General features: G+C 58.6%; 1 protein-coding gene across 1 annotated transcript; it reads right to left on the bottom strand.

Moving 5' to 3' along the window:
* Positions 1–739: 739 nt before the first annotated feature.
* On the bottom strand, positions 740–8877 carry TMEM151B (transmembrane protein 151B). The gene is made up of 3 exons (XM_045498420.1): positions 8632–8877; positions 5994–6434; positions 740–4812 (listed from the first exon to the last, which is right to left on the bottom strand). The coding sequence occupies exons 1-3, from the start codon at positions 8761–8763 to the stop codon at positions 3685–3687; spliced, it is 1701 nt and encodes a 566-aa protein (XP_045354376.1). The 5' UTR covers positions 8764–8877; the 3' UTR covers positions 740–3684.
* Positions 8878–12966: the final 4089 nt, after the last annotated feature.

The raw sequence follows: 12966 nt of genomic DNA, 5'->3' as shown, positions 1-12966 counted from the left end.
GGGGACAGGGCTGGGGCAGTGGCTGGAGCTGGGTCACTGCCCCAGTCCCATCCTTCATTTCATGCCTCTGTCGTGCCTGCTGTAGAGTGCCACACTGGGCTAGAGGGAGGAGAAAGGGGGAGAGCACGGATATCCTTAGGGTGAGTGATCGAGGGTCATTTGGATAAAGATGTGAGGAAGAGGAGGGGTCTGGGATAGGGGGGGCGAAGGGGTATGAAGTGGGACCCATCCCCTATACCCAGGGAGAGGATATTACCAGACGCCCCGAAATGACCGACTTCTTCCAGGATTAGGGAAGGCAGAGAGGACTCTGAAGGCCTGTGCCAGCCCAGCCTGTCCCATGGAGGTCGCCCATCTCCCCGACCCTTCTCCCGACCATTTTCTTCTCTATTGAACAGATCCTTGACTTCTTGACCTTCAAACATGTCCAAGTGTGCACGCGCACAGTCTCTCTCTCTCTCTCTCTCTCTCTCACACACACACACACACACACATTATATTGTCTCTCTCCCCTGGCTACCACAGAGCTTTGCCTGGCTCTTCCACCCTCACCCCTGCAGATGCCACCTCCCTATTACTCGACCTGCCAAAGTGATCCCATTCTACAGGCCATGCCATCCACTAATACTACCCCCCCACACACACACCTCGGAAGGGGGAAACAGAGGTGACAGGAGGGGCTCAGACTCCCTGCCTCCCCTGCGAGCTTCTGCTGGAGGTGCCACACTGGGGAGGGAAGTCGGTGAGTCATCTGCAACTTTATTATCCACCAGTTTGATTTGTACAATCTTTGCGCTTGGAAATCCACGACAGAAAGGCCACAGTGTGATGCACCCAATTGACAGAGACCCGTCTTCTCCCTAGCCAGGCCCAGCCCACCCCGCAAGCCCTTGTCCCCGCGCACGTATGGAGCCTTCTGGGTGCCCTCCACAAGTCTGCGACACTCCATGGCTGCCCACAGGAGTCATGTCGACCCACGGGGCCACCAGAGAACCTGAGAGAGTCAGGCTGAGCCCCCATCTCCCATCCTCCTCCCGCCGAGGGGCCCAGAGCCTCCAGCCTCGTGGTCTTTCCAAAGGGTGGGCCATGGGCTGCAGCCACAGCCTAGGGGTGCCTGCGCGCTCCAGGGACTCCTTCCACCAAGCAGGCGCCAAGCCGAGCACCACAGGGGGCTTGGGAGTGACTGCACTTGTGTGCCTGTCTGGGCAACCTAGAGTCTGTTTGTGCCTGACACCCTCTGACAGTTCTGGAGTGCACACGTGTAGATGTGAGGGTGTGTGTGAGTGTGAGCGTGTGTGTGTGTGTGTGTGTGTGTGTGTGTGTGTACATAGCCACAGCTGCTAGCAGAGGTTCTAATTAGAGAAACAAGAACATTCAGTGTAAAGTTTAATTTTAGAGATTAATTAATTTTCTGGTTTTCGTTTTCCCTGGCAATCAATAAAGCTACCAAGAAAATAGACCAAAGAATTGGCTTCTCTCTAAGTCTGTGCGTGTGTGGGAGGTGAGGCTGTCTGCGTAAGAAGACCTAGGCAGAAATGGTCAATACAGGCAAAAATAATAATAGTGCCCCCCGCCCCCTCCCCCACTCCCCCCAGCTCAGGCTCTGTCTCAGGAACAGGCCTGAGGGAGAAGGAGCTGAGTTCCTTCCTCCTTGGAGCCGAGAAGTGGCCAGGCTGCCCAAGGGTATGACATCCAGGTGCCAAGGACTGGCGCCTGCGGCCACAGCTCCCACCACCTGTACCTCACAGATGTCTGTTCAGAGCAAAGAGGGGTGCTCCAACCTCCAGGCCCCCGAGGAGCACAGACTCAGGGCCCAGGCAGGTTCAGTGCTGGCAGGCAGGTGGCCCCTGCTGCCCAGGGAAACCTAGTGGACAGCTGTTCCCTCCTGCCCAAGCCTCCCCATCTCCTGCCTCCTCTGTCTTCCCACTCAGCCGTCGCTACAGCAAAGTAAAGCTCAACCCCAGTGGGCCACGGGCCGTGGTGTCCCCACAATCTGTACCTCCCAAGTCCCCCAGGGAGGGGGACAGAGGGAGCCAGAGGAGATGTTGCATAGGTGGAGGCCATGTCCTTGGCAGGTGTAGGCCTGGCTAGGCTGGAGGAAGATGGCAGAGGCTGAAGGAGGGGACGGAGGAGCTCTGACAGCTCGGGCAAAGCGAGGAGCATCAGGGGTGAGTGATGGCGGCCGCCCAAGGGTTATCCTCTCCAGCCTGAAATGTGACCTCAATCCCTGGGCACGAAGTCTGCTGGGAAAACTTTGGCAGGAGAGTTGGGAGGGCAGGGGGTTGTACGCAGACATGCACACAGAAGCACATCAGGGAGGGAGTGGTGGCGGAGAGGAGGTGTCACAGCTTTAGGGGAACAGGACGTGGGGCCAGCGCCCTTGGATGGTGGCAGGATGCCCCTCTGGGCCCCACTGCAGGGCTTCAGCTCATGGGATAGGGGAGGACAGAGGGCTTGGGCAAGATTTAGAGAATTCCTGCCTCTGACCCTGCCACTGGATTTGAGTTCATTTCTCCAGCTGGGGCTTGTGAGAACATCCTCAGTCCTACAGAGGTAATGTGTGGGGACAACCACCCTTTGCACCCCCCCCCAAGTCTGGGGAAGCAAGAGTTGCCCCAGACACCCCTTTCAGTCTCCCTCCACTGCCCTCTCCTCTTTGAATCCCACCTGCTTCGAGAGTTTGTCACCCAGGTCTGTCTCCCACTCTTCCCACCCACACACGTTGGCCAGCTTTAATGAACGCGCCTAGGGGGAGGGTATCCCACCCCCCAACCCCCCTCTCCCTGAAGGGAGAGCCCTCTCAGAACCCAGGTGAGGAGGCTGCTGCTGCCAGGGGGCTGCAGAGTTTAGAGAAAGGACTGAGGTACATGCCCTCCACATTATGCCTCCCTCCTCTCTGGGCAACTGCTCTTTAGGGCCAGAGAGCCGGAGGGGGGCGGGGGGAGTGACGTGTGCAGTGTGAGCACAGTCCCTCCAGGACCCACACTCCAGGGGCCCAGCGAGATAAACAGCAGTGAAGGGAGTGGCAGAAAGGAAACCCCGATGGTTGGGGCCAGCGCCAAGAAGAGGATAGCAACATTTGCACGGTTTTGAGATGGAGCATCGGGGCTGACATCTGGCCCCGGCTTCAGACCCACTGAATTCATTAGCTGGTTGGAAGCCAGCCCCGCTGTTCGCCAAACCACGGCGACCTCAGTAGAGAGAGGCCCTGGTGGGGCCAGGCAGCGATGGAAGGAAAGCCCCAATTTCCCTTCCCCACGCCTCTAAACCTCCCCAGCTGCACAGCGAGGGGCCTAACACTGGAGACGGGCCCCACGCGGTGCCACAGCACGGCCTCCACTAACAGTCAGAAGATCCGTTGAAAGGCTGGACGGGAAATCTCGAGTGTGCGTGTAGGGCGGGGAGGTGTCCCCTTAGGACAGGGACGGGGCTGGAAGAGCTGACCGGGCCGGGATTCTCCGGAGCCCCCCCTCCCCGATCCCCTCCCACCCATCGGTCTCTTTATGTACAGGGAAGGCGGGGGATCCGGACCCCATGGGGTCTGTCCCGCGCACCGTCGCCTCCCCGCTCCCCGCGCCGTGCCCAGCACAGCCTCGGTCACCATCATGACCCCCCTGCTACACGCAAGAAGCTCAGTCCCGCGAGGGGCAGGAGGGAGGGCGACGGGCTGCCCGGGGCCGGAGGTCACAGTGAGGTCTCTACGCAGGAGCCGTGGCGGTGCAGCGGCCGGTGGCTGTGGCCCAGACACCCCTCCTGCCGGTGCACGATGAGGACCGGGAAGTAGAGGGCGTCGTGGTAGGGCGGCGGCGGCCCGGCCTCCTCCTCGTCGTCGTCCTCGTCGTCCCCCATGCTGGCCTGGCTCGACAGCCGCGTCTGCTCGGTGGGGCAGCTCGCCTCGTTGACGCTCCCGCTCCGGCTGCGCCACAGGCAGCTGCGCCGGGAGCCGTAGAGGCGGCCGAGCGAGAAGCGGCTGCCCCCGCAGCCCGCCCCGCCTCCGGGCCCGGGCCCGGCCCGCGGGCTGGCGCAGATGCTGAGCGCGCTTCGCGAGAAGATGGACGAGCTGCTGACGGCGCGCTGGCAGTGCTCGCAGCTGCGCCGGTACGGGGCCACGCCCGCCGCGCCCGGGCCGCCCACCCCGCCGTAGCGGCATGTGGGCGCGTAGCCGCCGCCCGCCGCCCCCGCGCAGCGCGCCCCCAGCGCCGCCAGGTCCATGAGCACCGCCTCCGAGTAGCTGGGCACCAGCTGCTGGTTGGAGCGGATGTGCCACTCGAGCTCCGTGCTGTCCACCGTGTTGACCCGCGGCAGGCGGTGCGTGAGCGGCGGCAGCAGCTCGTCGCTGGGGCTCAGGCCGCCGCCCGCGCTGCTCGCCGAGCCGGGACCCTCCAGGCCGAAGAGCTTCTCCACGTGGTAGTGCGCGTAGGCCGTGCGGTACTCGGCCAGCACGCGCAGCGGCCACGACAGCGTGAGCAGCGCCGCGGCCCAGAAGGCGGACGAGCAGGCGTACCACGGCGGCCGGGCCGGGTCCGGGAAGGCCACCATGAACTCGCGGAAGTCCACGTTCTTGAGGTGCATGCCCTCGCGCGCCTCCATGTAGTCGTCCAGGCCCTCGTTCTCGGCGAAGAAGCGCGCGCGCTGGCACAGGTACGCGTTCTCGGCCTCCACGCTGGCGAAACTGAAGCACTTGGTGAAGCGCAGGCGCGTGGCCGGCGCGCCCTCCAGCCCCACCAGCGCCTTGGACACGTCGCGGACGCCGCAGCGCGCGTAGTCGAACTCGGCCTCCGCCACGTGCGTGTTGACGCGCTCATGGTAGACCTGCGGCGCCGGGGAGGGCGGCGGGAGTCGCCTCTGTCGGCTCATCCTCGTCCGCCCCATCGCCGCTCTTGCTGCCTGCTCAAACCCTAAGCCTGCCCTGCCTTCGAGCCCGCTTGGAGCCGGGTAAGATCTTATCATCTGCTTTATGGAGCAGCGCAGGCCCTCAACGTACTCAACTAGAGAGGAAGACGGGCCGGAGCTCAGACCTGCGGGTGTATTCTAGTTTGACTTAAGCTCTGCTTCGTCACAGGGTCAGGCGCTGGCCACGAACTGCCCCTCGGGCTTGCCTAACCTTTTTGCCGTCTCCCATGTCCCCCGCTGCCCCCTCATGACCCCACATGGCCTGCCCTTCCTGTTTACAGATGTGGTCCCTAACAGCCGGAACCGGCTTTGTCTCGGGGCTCCCTGTTCCCACCTTAGCTGTCACCCAGCCCCCTTCCTGATTCTCACAGGCCCCGGGTTTCTGTTTACCCATCCCAAAACTGAGACGGGGGTCACCCTTATCTGAGAAAACCTCTTCCTCCAGGGCTGGAATAATGCCTAATCCTGGAGGGTCCAGTAAGTGCTAATTGGCCCCCACTCCACCTCTCCACGAGGCCTCCCATGCCTACCTCCACCTTTTTGCCAGCAGACTCCCACCTCTGGGAGCCTTGAACTTGGCAAAGGGCCCCTGGCTTAAATCTAGCACTACCACTAAGAAGCTGCAGACCTTGGGCAAGTCATTGAGTTTAGGATTTCTTCCCTGTGAAAGAGGCCCTGGTAGCAGCCACCTCACTAAATGGGTGAGAGTATGCCGCGGGACAGTGCCTGTGAGGCCATCTCCAACCATTAAGCACTAAGCAGTATAGACCTTGGAGCCAGACTGCCTGGGTTCAGATCCCAGCTCCACCACATACTGTTTGACTTTGGCAAGGTACTAATCTCTCCAAGCCTCACTCTCCTCATCTGTAAAATGCGGATAGTAGTTACCTACCTCACAGGGTTGTTAGGAGGGTTAAATAAATCAATCTGGTATTTGTAATGTATGTAGGGCAGAGCCTTGCTGCTAGTGTTTGCCGTTATTATTATGGTTGCTATTGCAGCTCACTGCTGCCTGTGCTCCTCCCCCTGGGGACAGTCAGTCAGGGTCCCAGCACCCCCCTCCCCTCTGGACTGGCCTGCACTCCCCTCCAGCCCCTCACCTGGGTGGTGGTGTAGGCGTCTCCATTGCGGTATCGGGTGACCTGGCGGGTGCGGCGGACATAGTGGTAGCTGATGGCCTTCCACCAGATACAGGGCGTGGCCTGCTGCATGCGGCCCACACGCTCCCGCACACTGCTCACATCAACACGGTGCTGCAGCTCATGGCGGGCTTGGCAATGCCAACACTCCACCAGGTAGACGGCGTACAGCATGAGCAGGAAGGCCAGGGGGATGTAGACATAGCCGTTGGAGCAGGGGCTGTCGTGGTACATGAGGCTGTTGCCCTGGTAGGCGCTGCTGAAGGTGAGGCGGGTCACCGTGGTTACGTGGCACCAGGCCACGGCCCCCAGACAGCCGTACATGAGCAGCGAGAGCAGCAGGCACTTCCAGTGGGACTCACGGCAGAGGGACTTGGTGAAAGAGGGCTGGATGGGACGCTGCTGCTCAGGTGGGCAGGGGAAGGTCCAAGATGAGCAGGGCGTGAGACAGAGTGGCAGGACCCAGCACAGAGATGGATGGAGGGGTGGAAGCCAGCATCAGAGATGACAGGGACGTGGCAAGAAAAGGTAAGACCAAGATGGGAGCCGAGGACCAAAGATAAAAGCAGAAATGACCCAGAGTGAGCCATGGGGACAGGAAATGAGGACAAAATGCCAATACAGGGAAGTGTAGAGAGAGACACCCCAAAAGGCAGCGAGGGATCACAGCCAGAGATGGAGGGAGGAGGCCCAGGTGGCAGAGAAGACACAGATGGATAGGACGGTACCCAGAAAAACACAGTCCAAAGACAGACATAAAGATGGCAGTGAAACAGAAGGCGTGGTTGGGGAAGACAAGGGAGGACAGATAGGCATCAGGGAAGGCAGGTCCCCAGCCAGGACTCCTTCCAGGTGTTCCAGGAAAGTGGGGAGGGACCCACTGACATCACTTTCCCGCTTGACAGGTGAGGCCCTCGCTTCTTCCAGGTTCTTTGAGTCCTAGGTTCTGGAAGAGCCTGTCCTCTTTGACCCATCCACTTCCCTGTTCCTCACAGACAATTAGTCTCATACCTCCTTTGGGAGGGGGCAGAAAACCCTCAGTTCTGACTCCTTCCCCACATTCTGAACCCTAGGCCCCCTGTGAGTCCCCTTCCTGGACCCTAACATGCTTTTCCTGTTCTCAGATGGGAGGGAGAGGACTGGCATCTCTGAGTAGAAGGCAGTCCAGGAGGAGATATCCAGAAGGGCAGAGGCAAGTGGCTGGGGAAAGGGGATGTGGGACTGGGTGGGGAGTAGGGAGGAAGAGGTTTGCAGCCCAGCCATTTGTCAAAAGAAAATGATTCTTGGGGCTGGCTCTCTGGGGGCCTCTTGAAGCACTTGGCCCACTCTGTCCCATGGTTGCCCCAATGAGTTGTTTACGTGTCTAGACGGAGTGCTCCTGAGGGCAGGGTCTCAGTCTCTGCATCCTGGGTGCCGACCGTGGCACCCAGCACGCCGACCGTGGCACCCAGCACGCAGCAGCCACTTAATAGATGAGAATGGAGTTGGAATTCTGGTGGTGGGCTGTGCTTTCAACTCCTCCTCCCTGCTGTCCAGCTTTAGGAGCCCCTCCCCCCCCACACACACACCCTCCTACTAGATCCTGATTTCCTCCAATTCCCCAGGCCTAACCTGGAGGCTAGCCACGGGAAGGGAGAAGAGGGTGGAAAGGAAGGGCACAGTAACAGGCAGCAGTCCCTGGGCCTGGTGTGAAATGAGAGGAAAGATCTGGAAGTGCAGATAGGTAGGTGGGCTAGGAAATCGCACACAGCGTATCCAAACAAGATTAGGGTACAGGGTACCTTTCTGGGAGCCTTGTCCTTGGGGTGTGTACATATGTGCACCTTTGTGTGTCCACCTGAGTGTATCCCACTGAGAGCACATCTGAAAGGGTCTCTACCTGCAGGTCTGCCCCGTCCCATGTGCTTCTGCTCAAGTGCAGTGTGTATATATGTGTGTGCACGAGTGTGCCTGGGGGGGGGGGGGGGGTAGGGGAGGGGAGCAGTGCTACTGGTACCTTCCTCAGTCTCTTTGTCTCCAGGTTCAGAGGACTGAAGAGTAGGGCTCCAACTAGGGATATGCTTATTTCCAACACTCTGAAGGATTCCTGGACTCAGGGCCTCCCCCCACCCAGGAATGAGGGAGCTGCAGGGACGTTGGGAGAGAGGTGCACTCACTCCCAGTGACCCCGGGGGTAATCGCCTCTGTACACACTTGACCTTCTTAGGACCACAGCTCAGGTACCACCACCATTTCCTCTTCTGCCTCTGTAGCCCCTACAAGTCGCCCTTCCTGGCGTTCAAGATTGCATCCCCTTCGCGAAACAGGAATCCTGCCACCGTCCCCACCCCATTCTGCCCGGGGTCCGCGAGGCTCCGCCCCTAGGCCCCTCCCCCTGCCCGGGACCCCCGAGCCCCGCCCCCGGCGCAGCCCCTTCCCCGCCACCGTGGACAGCTCCGGCCACCGGTGGGGGCATCGGCGCGGGACTGCGGCTGCGGCGGCCGGCTCGGGGTGCGGGGCGCCGGCCGCGCTGCGGCGGAACCGGCGGGGGCCGCGCGCGGCGGGGGATGGGGGACCAGGCTACGGCCGCGCCCGGGGAAGGGGCGCCGCCTGTTCTCACCTCCTCTCGGGCGGGGCCCTCGTCCGCCGCCGCCGCCGCCGCCGCCGCCGTGGGCTCCTCCGGGACCCCGGGGCCGCCACCGCCGCCGCCGCCGCCGGCGCTCTCTCCCGCGGCCGAGCCAGGGGGGGACATGGCGTAGAGGGGGTGCGTCGAGCTCAGGGCTTCCCGGGGGGCTGTCGGGGGCCGAGGGCATCCTGCGCGGGCCCTGGGGAGGGGGCGGGAGGGGGCGGGGCCCTCGCTGCTCCCCACCCCCCGCCGGGGGGAGGGGGCCTGGAAAGGGCACCGGAGGGTAGGGGTCTAGGGGCTGGGGGTGGGGAGGCGGGCTGGGGGGCCGGGCCGGGGGGGCCGGGGCCGGGGGCGGGTGTCACCTTGAGGCCCTCGCGGCGCCGCTCCGCCTCCCGCCCGCTCCCGCCGCCGCCTTTTGTCTGAGCCGAGCTGGAGCCAGCGCGCCCCCCCTCTTCCTCCCAGCGCAGGAGCCCCGCCCCCGGCCCCCCAAACTCCGCCTTCCGCAAGCCTACCTAATAACCACCCCCCCAAAGAGGAGAAGCAACAGGGGCTCCCTGCACCCCTTCCCCACTCGCAGCCCTGCTCACAGCACCCGCTCCTCCCGCCCCATCCTGGGAAGATCTGTGCAGCAACACTTCTCTGTCCCTTCATCGTGGAGGGGGCGCCAGCGGTTCAGCCAACATCCCTCCCCATCCTTGGTTCCCGCAAGTTCCTGGGGCAGAGGGTGGGGAGAGGAAATTGAGCCTTGGAACCCTAGGGAAGATCCTTACTCCCAGTTGGGTGGTAACGGGTTAAGGCAGGAGCCAGCCTTCAGACGCCTGACCCAACTGAACAGAGATGGAATAGGGTAAGAATTGAAGCTAGATATGAGAAAGGACTAACAGAGGGCAGAGGGGAGGACATTGGAACCAGCCTTCCCAAAGCCATTTTCCTTCCTTAGAAGAACAGCCCCAAGGAAGAATGAAGTGTGTACATTACCCTAGGCTGGAGACCAGGAAACCTGAGTTCTAATTTTTAATCCTGGCTCTGCCATTGAGGGGTTGTGTGACCTTGTGCAAGTGCCTTCCGCTCTTCAAGCCACAGTTTCCTCATCTGTGCATCGAAAAAGTTAACTGGACAAGCTCTACGGCTTTGACCTTCTTCTGTGGGTGTAGGAGGCATAATCATACCCCAAGCTGGGCTGTGAGTAACCTACCCTTTCCTGCCATCTACCCACACTCCTCTTCTGTACTGCTTAGGACAGGCAAAAAGAAAACTGACATTCATTCATTAGGTCTCTACTGAGTACCCTGTTCAGATATTAGGTCTCTACTGAGTACTCTGTTCAGAAATGAAACATACAATATTCTACCCTCAAAGAATACAAAGTCTAATTGGGGATGGGGACCAATCATTATGATAAAATAGTATAATGGGGGGGGGGCACCTGGGTGGCTCAGTTGGTTGAGCATCCAACTCTTGATTTCGGCTCAGGTCGTGATCTCATGGTTGGTGAGTTTTCCCCCCACATCAGGTTCTGTGCTGACAGCGTGGAGCCTGCTTGGAATTCTCTCTGCCCCTTCCCTGCTGTCTCAAAATAAATAAATAAACATTTTTTAAAAAAGATTCTCTTTCTTCCTCCCTCTGCTCCTTCCCCGCCCCCACTTCCCCACACTCTCTAAAATAATTTTTTTTTAATCTTAAAAAAAATAGAATAGGGGTGCCTGAGTGGCACAGTCGGTTAAGTGTCTGACTCTGGATTTGGGCTCAGGTCATGATCTCCCTGTTTGTGGGTTCAAGCCCCCCATCAGGTTCTGTGCTGACAGCTCAGAGCCTGCTTGGGATTACCTCTCTCTCTCTCTCTCTCTCTCTCTCTCTCTCTCTCTCTCTGCCTCCCCGCCCTCCACTCACTGTCTCTCAAAAAGAATAAACATCAAAAAAGTAGTATAAAGGCTACGCATATTCAATCTGTGTGTGCACAGTCACTGTGGAATCCTACTGCTTGCCATGTGTTACATTAGAGTCTTTGACATATATATATTAACTGTTCCCCCATTTACCCACAAGAAACCAAGGTAGAGGGAGGGTAACTGACTTATTCAAGGTCACCTGCTGGTACTCACAGAACTAATCCTAGAATCCAGATCTTTCTCATTCCAAAGGCCATGCAGATGTTTGTGAGTAGGAAGTTAGTTTAAGGCAAAGCTTGGGATAATCTGGTCTTTGGGGATAGGGGACAAGCATACTGATCTGCTGGGATGGTCCTGCCCCTCATCTGAGGCAGGTTAGCCACTGCCTCCACCCCCACTCCTGGTCCTGCCTCCATGTTCCTACTCTTCTCTTTCCAGGCAAGGTGAAGGTAGATGGTCGGCTGTCTGCCTCTTGCTTCAGAACTATCCAGCCTGCACGAGCCTCCAGTAGTCAGTGAGTCCTTCCTCCCTACCCAAACAGAGGAAGGGTGTGGTCCTGAAGAGCCCTCTCACTTGGTGGCTCACTCCAGGGTCTCTCACTCATGCTTTGTGGGAAGTCCTGCCTCACATCTAACTCCAACCCCTCATCTTACCTCAGCCCATTCCATTTAGTTCAGTCCTCACTGCAGACAGAGTGCAGAGTTCCTAACCCTGCCCTTTCCCAACCCAGATGGGATCCTCACACTCTCCACTTAGTTGTTATAATCTTCCTCCTGTTCCCCACCCCTACTGCCTTCCCTTCTCCCCTTCAGGGGGCTTTGGAGGAGAGCTAGCCCAACTCCTTTTGGCCAACCCCAGAGCTCCCAAGATAAAAGCCCCCCAACAACTCCCCTTCTCCATTCACACACATAACCCTTCCTTGGAAGCTCGGGGGAAAGAGGGGTGAAGGGAGGGGGTGTGGAAGGAGCCATCTGACCAGCTGGTCACCATGGCAACCGGGCCTGTTTTCTGAAGATGAGCTTGACTGGGGTGGGTGGAGGCTGGGAGTGGGGCACTACAAAGGGAACCAGAAAAAAACGGCAGAGAGAGAAGAGGACTGGAGGGGCTGAGGAAGCAAAGTCAGGGCCCTGACCACGTTGAGGCCTGAGTCAGAGTCCTCATGTCATCTTGCCAAATGAAACTGTATGGTCCCTGTCCCCTTTCCTGAAGTGTCCCCCTAAGGGCTTCCTGTCAAAGTGCAGGCTAGGTGCTGGAAGCAGTGCGTGACTCAATGCTGCCCCCACGTGGCTAGAAAAGGGGCAGCTACACACCTGTTCTGGTTCAGAGCGAGACCCGGGACTGAATTGGGATAGGTTTTTCCTTAAATTCAGCCTCCGTATGAATGAAAGGAGCAGTCACTGCATCTTCCTGAGTTTCTGTGTCCTTGCCGAAGGTTCAGATGCCCCAATTCCTTAGACCTTCATAATAAAAGAAAGAAAGTTTCACTGAAAAATTTTTTCAAAGTTTTGGATTAGGGGCAGGAGAACCGTGCTCTGCCTTTTCTGACTGATTTTTGGCAGGTCAACTCACCCCTCTGGGTTTCAGCTTCCCAACTTTAAGATGGGGATGTGATCGTGCCAGATTTTGAGCCCAAGTCGTCCGGGTCTGGAGTTTATGACTGTATTTTTTGCTCCAGCCTTTGAGGAGGAGAGAGGAACATGTCAGGGGAGGAAGTTGAGAACATCTGAAATCACGCTGACCTCAAGGGAAGGAGATGCCTCAATTTCCTTGGGCTTTCCCCTCATGGCGTCTCACTGCCTCATGCTCAACACATCCTCTCCACTCTGGTCCTCCACGGGGAGGAAGAGCAGTGGGTCATCTCCTCCTGTCTGTCCATCCACTCTCTTCCCTTTACTCACTGTGCCCCCCTCCAAGCACACACACTAGGTACTTCTGTTCTCCCCAGCCCTCTTCCCTTTCCATTTCCAGGTCAGATGAAACCGTCCCTTCCCCTCACCCCACTGTGTAGTTGACCCCACTCCATGGCCCCACAGCACCCTGTGCTCACTCCTGTCTTAGCACAATCAGTCTGTATTGTAATTGTCAGGGAGATTTGTGAAGGCTAGGGCCATGGGACATTTTGGGGTGAGGTGGGGTTAGTGGTTGTTGGTTATTACTGTTACTATTGATACTTGCTTTTGCTTCCAGCAGAAAAACCAATGTCAGGGGCGCCTGGATGGCTCAGTCAGTTAAGCATCTGACTCTTGATTTCAGCTCAGGGCATGATCATTCTCTAAATAAATAAGCTTTAAAAATAAATTAAAAAAAAAAAAAAGAAATACCAGTGTCAGGCATATAGGAGAAGCCCCATACATGTCTGTCAGATAGATGGTTAAAATGCTGTTGCACGGAGGAGGGCAGTAGGAGAGCTGGTTAGTAGCTGTCTACACTCACTCCAGCT

This window comes from Leopardus geoffroyi, chromosome B2, assembly GCF_018350155.1.
Source record: "Leopardus geoffroyi isolate Oge1 chromosome B2, O.geoffroyi_Oge1_pat1.0, whole genome shotgun sequence".
Lineage (NCBI taxonomy): Eukaryota > Metazoa > Chordata > Mammalia > Carnivora > Felidae > Leopardus > Leopardus geoffroyi.
Note: the sequence above shows the minus strand (reverse complement) of the source record. Positions and strands in the feature narration are given on the sequence as shown.